Here is a 23523-nt window from a genome sequence, read left to right as displayed (position 1 = left end):
TCCCCTTTGTCCATCCATTTGTTAATTCCTTCGAAGAAGTGCAATAAGTTCATCAGGCACGATCTTCCCTTTCAGAAGCCATGTTGGTTTGTTTTCAAAAGCGTTGTGCTAATTACAGCCAGATCACCTGCTAGGATAAGCCCTGCCTGCAAAGACTTCAGTTGTTCAGGTTTATCATATCCAGTGGAGGGAATGTTTTACCCTTGAGTAGGGTGAAGCTATGGAAGGTGCTTCCATAGGAAACTGTCCTGATTACACAGAATCCTGGGTCATTGTAGTAGGAAAGATCATACAGCCATCTACTCTACCCATCCAAAACAAACTCTTCCACTCTGACCCTTATTCTTCCTCAGTGACCTGTGTTTTTTCCCATGCTTTCATGGATTCTGTCTCGCCCATCTCTACTGTAAAGAGAATATTTCCTTACGTTAAGAGTAAAGGGGATAAGAACAGAAGAATTTGCCTCTGCTGGGTCAGACCAGAGGTCCAACGCGCCCAGCGGTCCACTCCCGTGGCGGCTCATCAGGTCCATGACCTGTAAAGTGATCTTTTGTCTAGAACCTGTTCTTCCCTAATCCTTTATATCCTTCAAACCCCTTTTCTTTTTATCTATACCCTTTCTTTCTCCTTTATAGAAACATAGAAATAGACAGCAGATAAGGGCCACGGCCCATCTAGTCTGCCCACCCCAATGACCCTCCCCTACCTTTCTCTGTGAATAGATCCCACGTGTCTATCCCATTTGGCCTTAAAATCAGGCACGCTGCTGGCCTCAATAACCTGAAGTGGAAGACTATTCCAGCGATCAACCACCCTTTCAGTGAAAAAGAATTTCCTGGTGTCCCCGTGCAGTTTCCCGCCCCTGATTTTCCACGGATGCCCCCTTGTTGCCGCAGGACCCTTGAAAAAGAAGATATCTTCTTACACCTCGATGCGGCCCGTGAGATACTTGAATGTCTCGATCATGTCACCCCTCTCTCTGCGTTCCTCGAGTGAGTATAGCTTTAATTTATCCAGCTGTTCCTCGTACGGGAGATCCTTGAGTCCCGAGACCATCCTGATGCCCATTCTCTGGACCGACTGAAGTCTCAGCACATCCTTACGGTAATGCGGCCTCCAGAATTACACACTACTCCAGGTGGGAGTAACCTTCAATCCCCTTATCCTTCAAGAATTTATCCAGTCCCTCTTTGAAACCCCATAATGTAGTCTGACCTATTACACCCTCCGGAAGCGCATTCCAGGTATCCACCACCCTCTGTGTGAAGAAGAATTTCCTAGCATTGGTTCTAAACATGTCCCCTTTCAATTTCTCCGGATGTCCTCATATGATCCAGAATCTCTTATGACAGAGCCATTTAAATACTTCCAAGGTTTAAATGCATATCTCCCCTCATCCAGCTTGTCTCCAAAGTATACATATTGAGATCATTAAGTCTGTCGCCATATGCTTTATGACGAAGGTCACTGACCATGTTAGTAATCTCCCTCTGGACCGAGTCCATTCTGTTTATCTAATCTAGTATTTCTGAGCTGCAATATACCTAAACAGGATCAAAGCGACTTACAATATAAGGAAGTGCAGAATGTATATGTTACATTATAGCTGTTTGAGGAGAGAAGAGTTATGAATGGAGTAATGGACATAGAGGTTCTATGACTGTACTTAAGTTGAGTAAGGGATTTAGTGACAGGTATTTCGAGTTAGTTGATTATGGTGTGTTTGCTTTCAAAGAAGAGAGGTTTTAATTTTTTTTTAGAATCTGTTATAGAATGTTTCCAGGAGAAAAAGAAAACCCCACAGGAAGTAAAGCAACAAGAAAGTGGGGATGGAACTGTTCACATCAATCAGGAATAGAGAGTCTTAATAAATAAATCCTTTCCAAGTTTAAATGTCTTTATTTTGTAGACCCGGGGCTCAAAAGCCTGCCTCAGGGGTATACACACAGAGTCTAAATGAATGCTGATGGTTGCACGGTTCAGTCGATCAACCCAATAGACAAGTTTCTCTTTGGCTTAAGAGCCCTCACTGCTATGACAGATGGGATGAAGAAGGCACAGTTTTATTTAGCAGTTATATACCACTTATAACCTAATTGGTGTATATTCAGGTACTGAAACATCTTTCCCTATCTGTCCTGGTGGGCTCACACTCTGTCTAATGTACCTGGGGCATTAAGTGACTTGCCCAGGGTCACAAAGAGCAGTGTGGGTTTGAACCCACAACCTCAGGGAGCCAAGGCTGTAGCTTTAACCACTGTGCCACACTCTCCCCTCATTGTAAAGGGCCCTGTGTGCCTTCACTTAGGTTCAGTCTGTGGTGGTTGTTTTTTTAAGGCTCTGAATAATATCTTGTTATGAGTTTAAAAATGGATAAAATTTGGATATAACTCTACTATCTTGGTTCAAGTTGATATTGAGTTCCCAGTTGTCTCTGAATGTAAATATTTTAGTGTCATGGTTGATTCATCCTTGTTTAAGTTTCAAATTACTACTGCTCGTTAACATTACTACATGCAGGTATCTGTCCTTAGTGGGCTCCCAATCTAAGTTCTGCAATTCATGCATTTAGGCGTTCCTAATTATGAGTACTGGTACATGCTTTGTGCATTGCAAATTGCTGATCGCTGGCCTTTCTTGAAATAAACACATTAGCCTTGTGATGAAAGATCTCCATTGGTTACCTGCTCAGTGGCGAATGAAAGTCAAGGTAAAACATTGTCTAATGTGGTTCCTTTTGCTTTTGCAACGTCCCTTAGAATTTCTTTCCTTCATTTAAACAAATAAGATTGGACATTAACCGTTCTACACAGTTCGGGAAACAACTAAGACTCATTTGTTTGCTCACACACATAGAAACGATTATGAATCACAATGTAGACACAGTGCAAACGAAATAAGATTCAATTGTTTGGTCTTTTGTATCTTATGTATATCTTATGTACAATACACCACGCAAAATATATTCAGAAAACTCCCACTATATCTGAGGTAAATCCAGACAGTTTCCTATTTCTTTAAACGGAGAAAAGACCTCAGTTCTTTCCAAGGATCATTGTCACTTGGAAAAACTCGATGTTGGCTGTATTATACAGCTACATAGGAAAAACCATCCTTGATCGACAAAAAAAACTAATATATTCTTTAAACAGTATTCCTTAAATAGTATGCACGTTTTCCTATGAACTGTAATTGATTTTTAAGCGTGCATACTATTTAAGGAATACTGTTTAAAGAATATATTAGTTTTTCATAATTGGTTTTCTTACGGAGTTTTCGTAGACCAAGGACGTAGACTAACATCGAGTTTTTCCAAGTGACAATGATCCTTGGAAAGAACTGGTCTTTTCTCCATTTAAAGAAACAGGAAACTGTCTGGATTTACCTCAGATATAGTGGGAGTTTTCTGAATATATTTTGTGTGGTGTATTATTTCTTCATATATTCAGCTTGTATTGAATATTATTTATTACCATATATTATGTATGTTTAAATCTGTAACCTGCCTAGATTAGTAGGACACAGCAGGCTATAAATAAATAAATTGAATTAAACAAATATGCAATGGCTCCCAGATCTCTCTCCCTGGACTGAAGCTTTCACATGGAATCCAATCTCAGATCTAGGTTTGTCTATCCCAGGGGTAGGCAATTCCAGTCCTTGAGAGCCACAAGCAGGTCAGGTTTTCAGGATCTCCACAATGTAGCAATGCAAATCTATCTCATGCATATTTATTGTGGAGATCCTGAAAACCTGACCTGCCTGTGGCATTGCCTACTTTAAAACAGGGGTGTCAAAGTCCCTCCTCGAGGGCCGCAATCCAGTCAGTTTACCAGGATTTCCCCAATGAATATGCATGAGATCTATTTGCCTGCACAGCTTTCATTGTATGCTAATAGATCTCATGTATATTTATTGGGGAAATCCTGAAACCCCAACTGGATTGCGGCCCTCCAGGAGGGACTTTGACACCCCTGCCTTAAACCTAACATGACCAAGGGGTCCTTTTATCAAGCCGCACTAGCGGGGTTAGCGCGACGAACATTTCATCACGTGCTAACCTCCACGAACGGCTAAAAAACTAACACCTGCTCAATGCAGGCGTTAGCAGCAAGTGTGGCAGGCGGTTTAATGCGTGGTATTACACACGTTAAACCCCTACCGCAGCTTGATAAAAAGACTCCCAAGTCTAAACTTCTTTATTTCCTCCTTAAATCACAACCCCCCTCCCCCAACCCTTTCATATTTTTCTGTTGGATTTTTTTTGTTGTTAGCACCTTTATTGTCCCTGTTATTTCAATCATCTTTGACTGCACTCTCCCATGCCATATTGGGTGAGACCAAAGGTCCATCAAGCCCAGTTCCTTGGTACCATCAGAGGCCAATCCAGGTCACAAGTACCTGTCAGGATCTCAAAAAGTAGAAAGATTCCATATTGCTTGTCCCAGAGCTACGCAATGGATTTCTCTAAGTCCACATTAATAGTAGTTTATGGATTTCTCTTCCAGGAACCTGTTCTCTGGCAATGATTTTTGACTCCTTCTCATGTTCAAAACATTGCTAGGATGCCTAATTCTGTTCTGTTTAATATTGCCAAAAGCCATCATTTCTTTTTGGACACGCTACCAAAACTCTTCCACTCTCTTGTCACCTCCTGCTTCGACAACTACAATTTTCTTCTGATGTGTCTGCTGGCCACTACAATCTATTTAAAATTCAGCCACCTAACATAGTTAAGATCTTCCTTCCCCTCTTCAATGGCTCCCAGTCTGCTTCTGAGATCGTTTCACTCTACAGCTCCTTCTCCTCTCTGCTCCTATCTCCTGCCTCATGACCTGCATTAATTGAGAAGTCTGCTCAGGGCCCTTCTCTGCTTTCTGTCTTGCTGCGCTGTATCCTTCAAATGCCCTTCTTGAGTTGTTGCGTCTTGCTCTATTTCTTGATGTGTTGAAGTCCCACCTCTCTGAGATTGCTTTTCAGTCTAAACCCTCTGCTTCTTCCCAATCTTGACCCTCTCACATTAAACATGTGTTTACTAAAATGTTGGATTGCTACAAATTATTTGTCTTCTCGGTTTGTCTCGCTCTTTATGTAACGTATCTGTACATTTTTAATAGCGCTATAGAAATCTTAAGCAATAGAAGGTGTGGAGAGCAAAGCCATTCGTCACTTGGAGCCATAGCTTGTGTATCAGCAAAGTGCCATATCAAAAAATAGCAGCAACAAAACCTGTAGAATGTACATTTTTAAGAAGGCTAGGGATCCATAAGACAGCTGCCGCCCCAGGCAAAAGTTTCCCACCGGTCTGGCTCCATGTGTACTGAGCGCAGCAGCGAGGGTTGTCGTAGCTTCTTCCAACTGCTGCAGCTGAGAGCAGCCTGATCCAGGAGGTTGGGGGACGGGGGAACCCCTGTGCTCCTCACACCAATGCCTCCTCGTCATCTGTGATCCATATGTGAACAAACAGGGAGGCGGGGGGGATACTGTTCCCATCTTTCGAGAGGAGGTGGATGTGGCGGTAACCTGTGGGAGGGAAAACGTGTCAATGGGCGTCTCTGATGCGACACAACCACCGGTCAGATGGCTCTGTTTAAGAAAGCTCCTTCTCTCCTAAAAATAAAAGCACATCTCTGGTGGTGGTGGGGCCCCTCCCATGCTCCTATCCAACCCCCCTGTCACACATGCGCCCCTTCTCCTGCCACCCAGCTGTTCGGAGCTTCCCCTGCTGACTCTGCACATGTGTCAGTTGCTTTCTCCAACAACTGATCGTATGGGATTATGGTGGACCTTTGTGAAAATCATTTCCATGAAAATTGTTTCAACATTGATCACAGCTTTCAAATTGGACCATTTATTTATTCAATTTTCTATACTGTTCTCCCAGGGGAGTTCAGAACGGTTTACATGAATTTATTCAGGTACTAAAGCATTTTTCCCTATCTGTCCTGGTAGGCTCACAATCTGTCTAATATACCTGGGGCAAAGGGGAAATTAAGTGACTTGCCCAGGGTCACTTAAACCCACAACCTGAGGGTGCTGAGACTGTAGCTTTAACTACTGCGCCACTCTAGAAATCATAATGTAGTAAAAGTGAGCCAAGAATAGGATAATCAAGCCTTTGCAACATCACTAATGAGGTTGGCTCTTAGGCATTGGTGGAATGAGGCATTATGATGTCACAATAGCAGCTCTGGTTGTCAGAGGCTGAAACTTTTTATACTACTTATTCATTCGATTTTCTATACTGTTCTCCCAGAGGAGTTCAGAACAGTTTACATGAATTTATTCAGGTACTCAAGCATTTTTTCCTGTCTGTCCTGTGTGGGCTCACAATTTGTCTAATGTACCTGGGGTAATGGGGGGATTAAGTGACTTGCCCAAGGTCACAAGGAGCAGCGTGGATTTGAACCCACAACCTCAGGGTGCTGAGGCTGGAGCTTTAACCATTGCACCACACTCTCCCCCTCATTTATTAGCACCTCAGGGACCCACAGGATTTTAATGGCAATTTTCGAGCATCTGGCCATTGGTTTCTTATCTCCACCCACTATTGTTTAAGTTCTGTAGACATACCTGATTTGATGCTGGAGAATGGCAGGGTGTACTGCCCTATAAAATCATTCCTTGAAGTCTTGTCATAATCCTCAACCACAAAACGCACTAGCGCCAACTCAGGAACATGAATTCTGAAGGTCAGAGTTTCATACCAGACGGGATTAAAGCCTATGGAAAATGAGGGAAGAGTTAAGAGGTCCGGATGGTATATTTCTAGGGCGGCTAGGTTACCCATCCAGAAGGAAGACCTTTTGGCCAGTCCTGGTTTTAAAAATGACATTCCAAAGCAGCGTAGTATTTGTAGTTCATGACTCTATCCATTGAAATCAGTGCACCAAGACGAGGTTAGCAGAAATCCAGGACTGGCCAAAAAGTATCCCTTCTGGAATGGGTAACCTGGTCACCTTATATATATTCCAGAGTACTGACAGAATTGAAAAATGAACTTACAGAGCTAGTACTAGTAGTTTGTAATTTACGTTTAAAATTCAGCATGGTATCGGAAGATTGGATGGTAGCCATTGTAATGCCAATTGGAAATTATAGATTGGCGAGTCTGATGACGATGTTGGGCAAAATGGTTGAGACTTTTATAAGAAAGAATAGTAATTTTATTGTAAATGTTTTAATTGTTCACCATCTAGAATACAAGATAATGCATTATACGAACTGTATAAATAAAGAATGAACAAAATTACAGAACATATTCGTAAGAAAGGGTTAATGAGAGAAAGCCAACATGGTTTTAGTCAAGGGAAATCTTCCCTCACCAATCTACTGCATTTCTTTGAAGGGGTGAATGAACATGTGGATAAAGGTGAACCGGTTGATCTTGTGTGTTTGGGTTTTCAAAAGGCATTTGACAAAGTACCTCAGGAAAGTCTTCTGAGAAATTACAAAGTCATGTTATGCTAATGTCCTTTTATGGATTAAGAACTAATGTCTGATCTTATTTGATATGAATGTGTTTCATTATATTTTATAAGTATTCTTTTATAATTGTAAATCACTTTGATCAGGCTTAAAAGGGACTCACCACTCAACGATGTGTGGTGCAGTGGTTAAAGCTACAGCCCTTAGGTTGTGGGTTCAAATCCCAATCTAATCTAAACAAAAACTGCAAGAGCATTTATGGTCATTCACTGCTGTTTCCAGTTGTTATCCATCAGGTTACTGAGTTCTGATATATGTTAGGACCCCTGAGGAAGGAGTGTTTCTTCCAAACAGGGACCGTGTTGGGTCTGGTCTTATCAGTCCTTTTGGAAACAAACTGTCTTATGTTTTTTTATGATTGCCTAATAAAGCCTTGGTGTCCTGTACATCATCACTGCAGTTTTTGGGTTTTGTTTCTCGTTTCGATTTTGAACTACAGTCGTGTTGGGTTTTTTGTTTGTTGCTAATCTAATCCACAAAAAAACCACAAAACCAGAGTGGGATTGTCCTAATCAGAATGATGCGCACAAAGAAAGTGTCCTTCAACTCATCTGATGGTTCAAATGCCTTTATTCAGCCAAAAACTCATTAATCCATCCAATGAGTCGACATGTGCATGTTTCGGCCAAACCAGCCTGCCTCAGGAGTCTTAAAGAATCTTCAGCAGGTGTGTCAAATAACGTAGCGGCTACTCAACATTTCTCGCATTCCCCTGCTCTGAATTGTTGAGATGTTGAGTAGCCGCTACGTTATTTGACACCTGCTGAAGACTCTTTAAGACTCCTGAGGCAGGCTGGTTTGGCCGAAACATATCCATGTCGACTCATTGAGTCATTGGATGAATTAATGAGTTTTGGATGACTAAAGGCATTTGAACCATCAGATGAGTTGAAGGACACTTTCTTTGTGCGCATCATTCTGATTAGGACAATCCCACTCTGGTTTTGTGGTTTTGTTTTCCCCTGGTTTATTCTTTGCTAATCTAATCTAAGCATGTCACTTAATCCCCCATTGCGCCAGGTACATTAAGTAGAGTGTGAGCCCACTGGGGCAGATAGGGGAAAATGCTTAAATACCTCAATGTAAACCACTTAAAATAAGTGATAAATAAGACCAAGTCACAGCGTAATAAATTAGCAATGTCATATATCTTCAACCCAGCAATATCAGTCTTTATCACTGTGGTCGCAGGAGTTTCATGATTTCAGACTCCTGAAGCAGCCTTGGTGAAACAAAGGACCCTCGTCAACTCTGTTAGTTAATGTTTGAGCTTCAGCTCAGCAGTGATCAAGATCGACTGGTTGGATGGTTTTATGAGATGGTGTTTTAATAGAAGGTATGTATTGGGAGTTTTAAATTTAAAAAAAAAAAATTGAATTGTATTATTATTTTAGTATATTGATTTTATGGTAACTGTTGGGTTTTGCGATTAAGATAAGAAAGGTCATGCCAAGTCAGGTGAAGGTTCATAGACCGTCGGGTCAGTCTGGCTCACTTGGAAATACTCATCAGTTGCAAAGCAGGAAAGCCCAGTAACTTCCAGACACCTAAAGCTATTCAGCGATTCAAGAATTATATTAACTTAGTTGAACAAAAAGGTGTAGTGGTGGGGTAGCTATGTTAGTCCATTCTTTAAAGTAAAACAAAACAAAGAAAGATAATGAGATACCTTTTTTATTGGACTTTTACAAAGGCTTTCCCTGCTCCACCCTACCTCTTCCCAGGAGACTCATTGGAATTCTTTTGTTTCACTTATATATTCTGATATTTGTCAACATTTGCTCATTTCTGACCTGAAAAAGAATGCCTTCGAAAGCGAAACAATGTATTGTTAGCCCAATACCACTACTACTATTTATCACTTATACAGCGCTAAAAGGTGTACGCAGCAATGTACATCTTGACATTTAACAGACGGTCCATGCTTGGAAGACTTGCAATCTAACTTGGACAGACAGACTTGAGATATAGGGTTGGAGATGCAGAACCCAAGGTGAGAGGAGTTAGGAGTCGAAAGCACTCTCAAAGAGGTGGGCTTGCAACTGGGCCTTGAACACCGCCAGAGATGGAGCCCGCCGCAAAAATTCGGGCAGCTTGTTGAGCCTACGGTGCAGAAAGGGAGAAGGGACTCACCATTGTTGTCAATGTACTTGGTCTCCTGCTTTGCCTGGTCCATGGGGACACCGAAAATCTCCACTCGTACCAATGGGTCAACTATGGATCCTTCCTTACTGTTGGGAACTTTGGGGAGCTGTTGGGCACTGATGACCTATAACCAAATAACATGCGGTGAGAAGAGTCTTATGACTTAGCTCCACAACCTCTGGTCTATCTAGAGCATTTCTCCCATATTGTACATCTGAAAATAATCCTTCCTATAGATGGTACCAGCGAGCACCTCTGCCTCTCAAACAATTCTATAGGAACCAGGAGAATACAACTCAAACAATGAGGTCTATAATTATTCAATCTAATTCCCAAGGAGAGCAATAGAGAATTCTTCTGATAAATGGTAAGGATAAGCAGATGAAAGGCCTGAAAGTGATACATCTCAGGGATCAGCATATGGCTATAGGGCCTATTGCCTCTCGGACTGGAGGGCTCAGAGGATGAACACAGGAATACAGAGCCTATCATCTCTAGAACTGGAGATGGCCAAATGGATTCAGAGCCTGTCACCTTTGGGACCGGAGCACTTAAGGAATGGGCTGAAGAGTTGAGGCTGTCACAAATTGGCTTTACACACAGTAAAAGAGAGTACAGAATTTGACATGTTCTGGATATCACTTCTAACCTTTAGAAACCCCAAACAGCCCCGAGAAGGAAAGTGTTCATGTATGTGTGACAAGGTATATTTTGTGAGCTTGGAGACATTAGACAATAGCATAGTATAAAGACATGTGAAATATGACCGGTTGCATGCATGCTGATGGGATGTGTGCTGTACAGACTCTACGTGCCAGGAGAATGGGAGAAATGCATTCACTGCACGGAGCAAAGACTGAACATGCCAAAGGAATGAAGGTTTGCACCTGTATAGACAGATTAAGGGGCCTGTAGCCATCTCTCCCCTCTGGGCGCTCCGGATTAAATGTACTCCCCACGCTCCTCATGAAGCTTGGCTTTAGGACGTAGCCACAGCGAGCATTCTGACTGAAGAGACCATCGTTCAAATCCATCTCCACACCAGCGGTCTGAAAGTTCAAGGCCACTGGAAGAAAGAAGGGGATAACCTTGCACCCAGCTTAGAAATGTCACTTCAAGACAATGTCAACAGAATAGGACCATCAATTTCCACATTCAAAATGGTATTAAATATATAAGCTTGTTTTACATAGGAATCTACTATAATAAAACGCTAAGCGCGCATGCGCACTCATACCTGCATGTTCCCTGATCCCTGTGGCAGGTAAGAGTACGCATGCGTGTTTAGGGTTCTATTCTAACAACTGGTGGCAGGTAACACGCCGTGACACCCCCCCCCCCCGGCGCCGACCCTATCCGGCACACCTGAAACCCTCGTTGACTTTCCCAGCCGAACCTCCCATCGCGAGACGAACACAAACCTCCCGGCTCCAGCAGCGTCTGAGGCACAGTAAACACGCTGCTTCGCATCCTTCTACTGGCCTGATTTTCTCTGCCGCGTCCCTGATGACATCATCAGAGATGCGGCAGAGGAAATTAGGGCAGTAGAAGACCGTGAAGCAGTGTGTTTACTGTGCCTCGGACGCTGCTGGAGCTGGGAGGTTTGTCGGCCGTCTAGCGGTAGGAGGGTTGGCTGGGAGGTCCAACGGGGGTTTGGGGTGTGCCGGGTAGGATCGGCGCCGGGGGGGTGTTAAATGGAAACATGCTGCTCAGGGGGATTGGAAGGAGGCAGGCAGTCTGGCTTCGGGGGTGGGGGTGGGACAAAGTCTGGAAGATAATGATAGGGGCATAGGAAGGAGGCATTGAGGGCACTAAGGACATTGAAAGGGGCACTGAGGGCACTAAGGACATAGAATGCATTGAGGGCACTAAGTAAGACAGAGGCACGGGGGCACTGACACGGGAAGGAGGCACTGGGGGCACTAGGACAGTACAGTGGCACTGGTGGCACTAAGGACATGGGAAGGAGGCACTAAGGACACAGAAGGAAGCACTGGGGGCACTAAGGACATAGGAAGGGGCACTAAGGACATAGGAAGCGACACTAAGGACATAGTACGCAGGCACTGGGGCACTAAGGACACAGTACAGAGGCACTGGTGGCACTAAGGACATGGGAAGGAGGCACTGGGGGCACCAAGGACATAGGAAGGAGGCACTGGGGCACTAAGGACACAGTACAGAGGCACTGGTGGTATTAAGGACATGGGAAGGAGGCACTGGGGCACTAAGGACATAGGAAGGAGGCACTGAGGGCACTAAGGACATAGGGAGAGACACAGACAGAAAAAATGACAGACAGACAGACAGGCAGCGTCCAAGGAGAGAGAGACAAAGAAAATAAAAACCAGACAGACAGACATTTACTCTAGCACCCATTAATCTAACGGGCTTAAACACTAGTAAAGTGATAAATTCACTGAGCTGGCAGCTTATTTTCTGCAAACAAGAGCAGCCTGTAGCCCACCAGCCCACAGAATGGATCATTTAGGGCTCCCTTTACAAAACAAGTCTGCTTGTCCTGGGATCCGTACCATGTCCTGGAGGACCACCTGGCCAATCGGGTTTTTGGGCTAGCCCTAATGAATATGCATGGGGTAGATGTGCATGCCTATCACTTCCATTATATGCAAAACTCTCATGCATGTTCATTAGGGCTAGCCTGAAAACCTGATTGGCCTGGTGGGGGAACCACTGGTTTATAGCCCCCCCCCCCCTTTTAAAGCGCAGGCCGGCATGCTGAAAGCTCTGCACTGCTCATAGGAATAATTCTTTATTTATTCACGTTTCTATGCCGTTCTCCTAAGGGAGCCCAGAACGGTTTACATGAATTGATTCAGGCACTCAAGCATTTTTCCCTGGCTCACAATCCCTCTAATGTACCTGGGACAATTAGCAGAATGTGTTTGAACCCACAACCCCAGGGTGTTGAGGCTGGAGCTTTAACCACTGCGCCACACTCCCCAATAATGAGGATAATAATAACTTTATTCTTGTATATCGCCAACACCAGCAGTTCTAGGTGGTTTACATAAAATAAAACTGGACAATCAGTAAAGAATACAGTTTTGTAAGAAAATACAATTGAATAGGAAACACAGAATAATACTGTATTAAAACCAAAACTTATCAAACAAATAGGTCTTAACTAATTTCCTGAAAGAACAATAAGGTAAGGCTTGAGAAATAATTTTGCCTATGAGTGTCAGGAGCAGTGCAGAGTATTCAGCGCGTCAGAGAAATGTTCTGTAATTGCTCTCTGGAGCAGTGAGAAAGCTACATTGAGGCCCTTGAGTTTATGAGTGATGAGTAGGTTCAAGCCATCAAATTCTCCTGTGCAATTTCCCCTTTCTGGAATGTTCTCTCAGTAAGAATGAGAATGGAAAAGAATTATTGATCGTGTAGACAAATTGTTAATGCTTGGCTTTTCTCCCAGGCTTTTAGCTAATTCATTGCATTGTTATTCTGTGCGTTGCATTGATAGGGACTGTTAGCAAAGAGCAGTGTTTATTTCTAGGTCCTGGGCAGTCAAGTTATCATGAATTTATTTGTCTGTGTTTTTTAATTAATATCTGATATACGCTTTGTCAATATTCTTCACTCTGAGAAAAATTTCTATCGAAAACCCAGATTATAAACTTCTTGAATGAACCAATAAATAAATACTGAACCCTGACAGCACCGATTCAACCACTGCTCTTCTTCAGGAAACAATTAAAAGCCTTTTTCTTCCAGAAAATGTTTTTTTTTATAATTCTTTATTCATTTTCATATTTTACATGAAGTGTACAAAATATTGAGTTACAACTAATGAATACACAATATCACTTTTATATCTATTACATAAATTCTGAACAAATTTTTTTATCCCCTCTCCCACCCCCCACCCTTCAAGTACTTTCCAATCACCTTATACATATTGTATACCATATTATAACATGTTATGTAAAATTATTTTCACTACCCCCCCTCCATGTGTGCCATAAAGAAGACAAGAAAAAGAAGAAAAGAAGAAGATAAATCCTACTATTCATTCAGTACAATACTTTGTCAATGGCCCCCATATTTTTATAAATTTAGGATATGTCCCTCTTTGTATTGCTATTACTCTTTCCATTTTGAATATATGACAAATTGTATTCCACCAAAATGTATAATTAAGGTTACTATGATTCTTCCAGTTATTGGTTATATGCTGAATGGCAACCCCTGTCATGACTAGTAAAAGCTTGTTATTTTCTGGTGAAATTTGACTTTTTTTTCTCATAATCATTCCAAATAACACTGTATCATATGATATTGCTACATGATTTTCCATCAATTTATTAATTTGTGGCCAAATTGCATTCCAAAAACTTTTAATGTAGGGACAATGATACAGTAAATGATCCAACGTCCCAGGTTCCAGATTACAGTGCCAGCATTTATTGGACTTAGAACTATCTAATTTTTGCAAAAGTGTAGGGGTCCAAAAAGCTCTATGTAATAAAAAGAACCAAGTTTTTCTCATAGATGCTGACACTGTACATCTCATTCTCCAAGACCAAATTAGTGGCCATTGAGATGCAATAATTTGATGCTTAATCTCAATGCTCCAAATGTCTCTTAGACCATTTTTTGGTTTTTTATTCAAATATCCAGATATTAATTTATACCACAATGTGGCTTGATGCCCTAGGAAGTCTGCTTGGAAGCATAAGAACTCTAAACTATACTGATTATTCAATGTTTTCCATTCAGGGAACCCAACCTGAATGGCCTGCTTCAATTGCAACCATTTAAAACTTTGTTTTTTACTAAGACCAAATCTATGTTGCAATTGTGAAAATTCCAGCAGTTTACCTTCCGAAATAACATCATTCAGAGATCTAATGCCTGCAATAATCCATTCCTTCCAAAGGATTTGAGCTCCGCCAATTTTAATCTTGGAGTTTATCCATAAAGACTGATTAGTTGACTTGTTTATTGGGACAGGTGTTAATTTACTAATAAACCTCAACGTTTTCCAAGTATCCATTAATATCTTATTTTCTCTGTATCTTCTAGGCATGTTGATACTTGGAAGATGAACTAAATTTAGGGGAAACATAAGGCGCCATTCCAAATATAACCAATCCGGTGCATTATCTATCAGTTCTGGGAGGATCCAATACATACCCTGACGTAAAATATAGGCTTGATGGTACCTATAAAAATTTGGAAAATTTACCCCTCCCTCCTTAATTGATTTTTGCAAAGATACCAAAGCTATTCTATGCGTTTTACCAAGCCAAAGAAATTTCGTTAAAATGCTATTAAGCTTTTTATAAAAGGACCCCTGAAAATAAATAGGTATCATACTCATTTGGTAGCAAACTACAGGCAAGATCATCATTTTAATAGTTTGAACTCTCCCCCACCAAGAAAGATGTAACGGATTCCATTGCTCACATAACTCTGTAACTCTTTTCAATACAAATTTTTCATTTTCTTTTACTGTATCTTCAATTGTATTTTTAACTTGAATGCCAAGATATTTAAATCCTTCTTCTTTCCATATGAACGGAAAAGCGTCAAATAATCCTTTTACACAATGAACATTTAAAGGTATAAGTTCAGACTTACTCCAATTAATTTTATAACCTGAAAATTTGCCAAACATATCAATTAATTCCAATAGACAAGATAAGGTAGACTCTGGATTCCTCAAATAAAGTAAAATATCATCCGCATAAGCCGAAATTTTATATTCCATATCAGAATATGGAATACCCTGTATCCCCCTTGCTTGCTGTATTGCTAACAATATGGGTTCTAATACAACATCAAATAACAAAGGAGATAAAGGACAACCTTGTCTAACTCCCCTCTGCAATTGAAAACCATCAGATATCATATTATTAATATTTAATCTTGCAATCGGGAAGCTATACAATGTTTTTACCATTTGTATAAATCCAGAACCTATTCCAAACCATTCTAAAGCCTGATACATAAAATTCCATTCTACCCTATCAAACGCTTTTTCTGCATCCAAGGAAACTGTAAAAGCCGGTTCATCCATTTTTTTAAATAAATTTAACATATGAAACAATAATCTAGAGTTATTAGAGGAATGTCTTTTAGCAACGAAACCCGTCTGATGCGTGTCTATAATATGTGGGAGAGCTTTGGCTAATCTCAAAGCCAAAATTTTCACCAAAAGTTTATTATCCACATTTATTAAAGATATAGGCCTGTAGTTTGAAACCAAAGTAGGATCTTTATTTGGCTTAGGCAAAACAATTATTATTGATTCAGCCATAGTACCTTTAATATCACCTTTTATAAGTTGTGTCTGATATAAATTTAGTAAATATGGGGAAAGGACATTTTGAAATGTTTTATAAAATTCTACTGTATAACCATCACCACCTGGAGCGGATCCAACTCTAAGAGATCTCAACGCTGTTTCTAATTCTTTTAATGATATAGGTTCATCTAAACTCCGTTTTATATGATCAGGAACCTTAGGTCCAATAATTCAATCTAAAAAATTTTTACCATCTTTTTGCCTCTCCAAATAAGGCTCGGAAGAATACAGGTCCTTATAAAATTTTAGAAATTGCTTTAAAATTATATCCGTTTGATTGGTTATTATACCATTATCATCTTTTATCCCATTAATGTTAGTTCTTCTTTTTTTTGCTTTAAGATAATTTGCCAATAATCTTCCCGCCTTATTAGAATTTCCATAATACATTGTCTGTTTGGAAAACAAGTCTCTTCTTATCATTTTTGAAGCTAATTCGTTATATTTACCTTTTGCTTTCAAAAGAGCTTGTAATACATCATGTTCCCATTTGCTTACCAATTTAGTTTCTAGTATTTTAATTTCTTTTTCTAACTCTATATACTGTTTTTTAATCTGTTTCTTAACAAAAGCCGAATATGATATAATATGACCTCTCATAGTCGCTTTAAAAGCGTCCCATACATTTTCAATAGATGTATCTTCCACTAAATTAATTTGAAAGAAATCACTAATTTGTGTTTTAAAATTCTCCAAAAATTTTTCATCCACAAGCAATGCATTATCAAATCTCCAGAGAGGTCTTCTATTTTCTAATTGATCTAATTGTAAATCTATCCATACTCCCGCATGATCCGAAATGATAATGGGATCAATGGAAGCCTTAATCACTTGCTGCACCTTATGTGATGAAATAAAAATATAATCTATTCTTGAAAATGATTTATGAACCTGTGAACAAAATGAAAATTCCTGATCATTAAAATGAAGAATACGCCATATATCCTTCAAATCACATGATTGAACCAAATTATCTAAACCTAAAGATTTTATACTTTTACCTGGTTTTTTATCCATTAATGGATCCATTACAGCATTAAAATCTCCAGCCACCACTAAATTAGAAGCAGCCAGTGGTAACAACATACTCTGCAATTTTTTAAAGAATTCTGATTGATTCGAATTAGGGGCATATATATTGAACAACGTCAGGGCATTATTTCCCATACTTATATCAACATGTAGCCATCTTCCATGTGGGTCCGAATTTACTATCTTAAAATTGGCCATACACTTTTTATTTATAAGAACTGCTACTCCTGCTTTTTTACCCTCTGCTGGAGCAAAAAAACATTCTTTCACCCACCCACCCGTTAGTTTCTGTGATTCCTTTATATTAAGATGGGTCTCCTGCAGACAATAAACATCCGCGTTTTGCTTCTTTAAAAATGATAATACCTTTTTCCTTTTGATTACATGATTCAGGCCATTGACATTAATAGAAAATATCTTAAAAGACATAAAGCACAGTTACTTACCGTAACAGGTGTTATCCAGGGACAGCAGGCAGATATTCTTTACGCATGGGTGACGTCACCGACGGAGCCCACGGTACGGACCTTTTTACTAGAAAGTTCTAGTTGGCCGCACCGCGCGTGCGCGAGTGCCTTCCCGCCCGACGGAGGAGAGCGTGGTCCCCAGTTAGTATAAGCCAGCTAAGAAGCCAACCCGGGGAGGAGGGTGGGACGTAAGAATATCTGCCTGCTGTCCCTGGATAACACCTGTTACGGTAAGTAACTGTGCTTTATCCCAGGACAAGCAGGCAGCATATTCTTTACGCATGGGTGACCTCCAAGCTAACAAAGAGGGAGGAGGGATGGTTGGCCATTAGGAAAATAAATTCTGAAGTACAGATTGGCCGAAGTGCCCATCCCGTCTGGAGAAAGCATCCAGACAGTAGTGAGTAGTGAATGTGTGAACTGAGGACCAGGTGGCCGCCTTGCAGATTTCCTCAATGGGTGTGGAACGGAGGAAAGCAACAGAAGCGGCCATAGCTCTTACCCTGTGGGCCGTGACAGCACCGTCTAGTGACAGACCGGCCCGAGCGTAACAGAACGCGATGCAAGCTGCAAGCCAGTTGGATAGCGTCCGTTTAGAGACCGGTCGACCCAAACGATTTGGGTCGAAGGTCAGGAAGAGCTGAGGGGACAAGCGGTGAGCCCTTGTACGATCAAGATAGTAAGCCAGGGCACGCTTGCAGTCAAGACTGTGCAATGCCTGTTCTCCGGGATGTGAATGAGGTTTCGGGAAGAAAACAGGCAACACAATGGACTGGTTGAGGTGAAAAGCTGAGACCACCTTTGGAAGGAACTTTGGATGGGTGCGCAGAACCACCTTGTCATGGTGAAAAATAGTGAACGGTGGATCGGCCACCAGTGCATGAAGCTCACTAACCCTCCTGGCAGAGGTGATGGCAATGAGGAAAAGAACCTTCCATGTCAGAAATTTGAGCGAAGTTGTGGCAAGCGGCTCAAAGGGAGGTTTCATGAGGGCAGATAAAACCACATTCAGGTCCCAGACGACCGGAGGAGGCTTCAGAGGTGGTTTGATGTTGAAGAGGCCCCTCATGAATCGGGAAACCAGAGGGTGAGCCGTGAGAGGTTTTCCTAAGACAGGTTCATGAAATGCCGTGATGGCACTGAGATGGACTCTGATAGAGGTAGACTTGAGGCCTGCGTTGGACAGGGAGAGCAAGTAGTCCAGAACAGTTTCCACCGCTAAAGAGGTGGGATTGTGATGATGACGGAGGCACCAAGAGGAGAACCTGGTCCACTTCTGATGGTAACATTGGAGGGTGGCCGGTTTCCTGGAGGCGTCCAAAATGAGACGGACAGGCTGAGATAGATTTCCTGAAGAGGTCAGCCCGAGAGAAACCAAGCTGTCAGGTGGAGCGAAGACAGATTGGGATGTAGTAGAGACTGATGTTGCTGTGTAAGTAGAGTAGGAAACACAGGCAGAGGAATGGGATCCCTGGAGCTGAGCTGAAGCAGGAGGGAGAACCAGTGTTGACGAGGCCACCGGGGAGCTATGAGGATCATGGTGGCTCCGTCCCTGCGGAGTTTGGATAAAGTCCGCAACATCAGAGGTAGAGGAGGAAAGGCATAGAGGAACCGATCCGTCCAGTCGAGAAGGAATGCATCCGGGGCCAGACGATGAGGAGAGAAGAGTCTGCAGCAGAACTGGGGCAGCTGATGGTTGTGAGGAGCTGCGAATAGGTCCACCTGCGGAGTGCCCCAGCGAGCAAAGATGGAGTGGAGCGTGGGAGGATCCAAAGTCCACTCGTGAGGTTGAAGGATGCGGCTGAGATTGTCGGCCAGGGAGTTCTGTTTGCCCTGGATGTAGACAGCCTTGAGGAAGAGACTGCGGGCCGTGGCCCAGGTCCAAATGCGAAGAGCCTCCTGACAAAGGAGGCGAGATCCGGTGCCGCCCTGTTTGTTGATGTAGTACATGGCAACTTGGTTGTCCGTGCACAGGAGCAGAACCTGAGGGCAAAGAAGGTGCTGGAAGGCCTTGAGAGCATAGAACATGGCTCGTAGTTCCAGGAAATTGATGTGATGAAGACGCTCCTGCGGGGTCCAAAGACCTTGGGTGCGTAGGTCTCCCAGGTGAGCTCCCCATGCATAAGGGGAGGCATCCGTGGTGATGGTCATGGAATGCGGGGGCAGATGAAAAAGAAGGCCCCTGGAAAGATTTGAGGAGTTCAACCACCATTGTAGAGATTGCTGAAGAGACGATGTCACAGAGATGGGATGAGAAAGAAGATTCGAGGTCTGCGACCATTGGTTGGCCAGAGTCCATTGAGGTGTCCTGAGGTGGAGTCGTGCCAGGGGAAGCACATGCACCGTCGAGGCCATGTGGCCCAGGAGGACCATCATCTGTCTGGCAGAAATGGAGTGATGAAGGAGCACCTGACGACACAGGCGGAGCAGGTTCCGCTGACGGTCGGAGGGGAGAAACGCCCTCATTAGTGTGGTGTCGAGAACTGCTCCAATGAACTGAAGGCGCTGCGTGGGAAGCAGATGCGACTTGGGGTAGTTGATCTCGAACCCCAGGAGGTGGAGGAGAGAGATGGTATGATGAGTGGCTTGTAGCACAAGTGGAGACGTAGGTGCTTTCACCAACCAATCGTCCAAGTAGGGAAACACCTGGAGGTTGTGAGACCTGAGGAAGGCCGCCGCCACAATGAGGCATTTGGTGAACACCCTGGGTGATGAAGCGAGGCCAAAAGGTAGCACTTTGTACTGATAATGGCGATGGTGCACCTGGAATCTTAGGTAGCGACGTGAAGCTGGATTGATTGGTATGTGAGTGTAGGCCTCTTTGAGGTCCAGGGAACATAGCCAGTCGTTCTGAGAGAGATGAGGGTAAAGTGTGGCAAGGGAGAGCATTCTGAACTTCTCCTTGACAAGACATTTGTTGAGGTCCCTGAGATCGAGAATGGGACGTAGGTCTCCTGTCTTTTTTGGAACCAGAAAGTAACGGGAGTAGAATCCCCGGCCCCTTTGTTCCAGAGGTACTTCTTCGATGGCATTGAGGAGAAGGAGGGATTGGACCTCCCTCAGGAGGAGGGGGGTTTGAGTTGAAAGAGAAGCAGACTCTACGGGAGGATTGTCTGGTGGAAGAGTCTGGAAGTTGAGAGAGTAGCCGTGGCGGATGATGTTGAGGACCCACTGGTCTGATGTGATGACCTCCCAACGGCTGAGAAAAATGCGGAGCCTGCCTCCGATTGGTTGAGGGAGAGGCAATGAGGGTGGAAGACTGGCTAAGCCCTGGAGAGAGGAGTCAAAAGGGCTGAGAAGGTTTGGCAGGAGGAAGAGGCTTGGCAGGTTGATTAGACTGTGCACGAGCCTGGTTGTGGTGTTGTTGGCGAGCCCGCCTAGGTTGCTGTGAAGGTGGGTTAAGCGGCCTAGCGGAGAACCTGCGCTGGTATGAAGACTGTGGTTTGTAAGGCCGAGCAGGAGGGGCCTTCTTCTTTGGTTTAATGAGAGTATCCCATCTGGTCTCATGGGCGGAGAGTTTTTGTGTGGTGGTATCCAGAGATTCTCCGAACAATTCGTCTCCCATACATGGGGCGTTGGCTAGTCGGTCCTGATGGTTGACATCCAGATCAGAGACCCTGAGCCAGGCCAGGCGGCGCATGGCCACAGCGATGGCAGATGCACGAGAGGTGAGCTCAAAGGAGTCATAGATGGAGCGCACCATAAATTTTCTGAGTTGAAGCAGGCTGGAGATGTGCTGCTGGAATAGTGGAACCTTGTGCTCCGGCATGTACTTTTGCATGGCGGAGAGTTGCATTACCAGATGTTTCAGGTAGAATGAAAAGTGGAAAGAGTAATTGTTTGCCCTGTTGGCAAACATGGCATTCTGGTAGAGCCGCTTGCCAAACTTGTCCATAGTTTTGCCCTCCCTGCCAGGAGGGGTAGAGGCATATACACTGGAGCCTTGAGTCTTTTTTAAAGTGGACTCAACCAGGAGAGATTCATGGGGCAGCTGGGGTTTATCGAATCCCGGGATTGGAATAACCCTGTAAAGGCTATCCAGTTTACGGGGTGCCCCAGGGACAGTTAATGGATTTTCCCAATTTTTATAAAAAGTTTCCCGTAGGATGTCATGCACGGGTAACTTCAGGAACTCCTTAGGAGGTTGATCGAAATCTAATGCCTCCAGGAAAGCTTGTGACTTCTTGGAGTCAGATTCCAGAGGCAAAGATAAGGCCCCCGATAACTCCCTGAGGAATTTTGAAAAAGAAGATTGCTCAGGTTTAGATGTGGTATCGGGGGCCGAGGGCTCTTCTTCCGACGACGATGCATCCTCCTCGGTACCGAGGGGAGATTCCTCCCAGAGGTCCGGGTCTCTGACATCGGTGTGTGCGTGCCGAGAGACTGGAGTGGAAGGCTCGGTATGATGAGCTTTAGACCGAGACTTGCCTGAGCGTACCGAGACGGTACCGGGGGATGAAGACCTGTGTCTGTCTCGGTCCCGGGAAGAACGGTGCCGGTCAGGTTCGCGGGAAGACCGGTGTTCCGCTCGGTCCCGAGGAGGATCGGATGTCGTCAGAGCGACGGCCTCGGCATGGGCATGGATATGCGGTGCCGAGAGAATGGGCATGGAGGGGTCCATAGGTACCGATGGCGTGGATACCGGTTGGACGGTGTGGGGCTCGGGCCGGTCTGGTACCGAAAGCAGCGGTGCCAGGATAGAGGGCAAGAGCTGTTTAAGTTGCTTTTGGAGTTGTTCCTGCAACTTATCCTGGAGGATGGCCGCAATGCGGTCATCCAGGGGTGGCACCGGAACCACTTTTTTCTGCTTTGGTTCCATGGGTGCCGCTCTACGCTCCGGCGATGAGGAGGCCGATGACGAGGCACTCACCGATATCGGAGCGGAGCGCTTTTTAGTTCGGCGTGGAGCCGAAAGAGCCGGTGTCGCCACCGATGTGGGAGGGCGCTCAAGGGTGGAAGGCTTCTTAGCCGGCTTACCTGGCGCCGGTGGCGCCGATGTAATGTCAGGCGGTGTCGAGGTGGTCGGTGCCGACTTCGATGGTGCCGCAGTTGAAGAAGTCGAGTCCATAGTCGGGCCGGTGCCGAATAGCAGACTTTGCTGGATTTGGCGATTCTTCAAAGTGCGTTTTTTAAGAGTGGCACAGCGGGTGCAGGAGTCCGCCCGATGCTCCGGTCCCAAACACTGTAAACACCAATTGTGTGGGTCAGTGAGGGAGATCGGGCGTGCACACCGCTGGCACTTCTTAAAACCGGGCTGCGGGGGCATGAATGGAAACACGGCCTCCGCAAAATCAAACCCCGAGGCCTGGATCGTGACAACAGGCCCCGCCGGGGCAAGGACAAAAAAACGAACAAAAAGAAAAGATTTTTTTTTTTTTTTTTTTTGGAAATGAAAGAAAAAAGAACCCGAAGGTAAATAAAACGAAAAAAGAACGCGAGCGGGAAGGCAAAAAGAGGATTTCAATCGGAGTTGAAAAACGCACGTCTTCTTCGCTCCGCGGAAACGAAAAAACTGGGGACCACGCTCTCCTCCGTCGGGCGGGAAGGCACTCGCGCACGCGCGGTGCGGCCAACTAGAACTTTCTAGTAAAAAGGTCCGTACCGTGGGCTCCGTCGGTGACGTCACCCATGCGTAAAGAATATGCTGCCTGCTTGTCCTGGGATAATATATTTTATACTCCTTATCATAATCTTCCTCTTCCCTTCTTCCATAACTAAGATCTAAAAAACTTCTCCCCATGGCACACATTCTTACCTCCAAATTACCCAATCCCTTATTAATCTTTTCCTTAATCATCCTAGTAATATCTTTAATACCCATCTTCTTCCCACCCCTCCCCCCCCAATATAATGACTGCTTAAGGACACACATTGGACAGTAATCCCAACTTCCCCCTTCCCCCCCAGGCAACCAATATTTATTAATAACCCCTTTATCCTTTATTGAGACAAACTCACTACCTCTCCACAATATATCTAATTATATCTCTCTTCTAATCATAAAACCTTTTTTCTTTTTTTTTTTTTCCATTTTAAAGTAATTAATTTCTCTATCTATTA

The 23523-nt window shown here is 43.7% G+C and overlaps 1 protein-coding gene across 1 annotated transcript in view; it reads right to left on the bottom strand.

The window, feature by feature from the left end:
• Positions 1 to 5419: 5419 nt before the first annotated feature.
• PLCD4 (phospholipase C delta 4) overlaps positions 5420 to 23523 on the bottom strand; it is a 78373-nt gene continuing 60269 nt past the window's right edge. Inside the window, exons 11-14 of the mRNA XM_033944136.1 lie at positions 10521 to 10699; positions 9622 to 9757; positions 6574 to 6723; positions 5420 to 5523 (exon numbers count right to left, since the gene is read on the bottom strand). Coding sequence (XP_033800027.1) covers positions 5420 to 5523; positions 6574 to 6723; positions 9622 to 9757; positions 10521 to 10699 — 569 coding nt within the window. The remainder of the gene's footprint in view (positions 5524 to 6573; positions 6724 to 9621; positions 9758 to 10520; positions 10700 to 23523) is intronic.

This window comes from Geotrypetes seraphini, chromosome 5 (genome assembly GCF_902459505.1).
Source record: "Geotrypetes seraphini chromosome 5, aGeoSer1.1, whole genome shotgun sequence".
Classification (NCBI taxonomy): Eukaryota; Metazoa; Chordata; class Amphibia; order Gymnophiona; family Dermophiidae; genus Geotrypetes; species Geotrypetes seraphini.
This window is presented reverse-complemented; position numbering and strand designations above follow the sequence as displayed.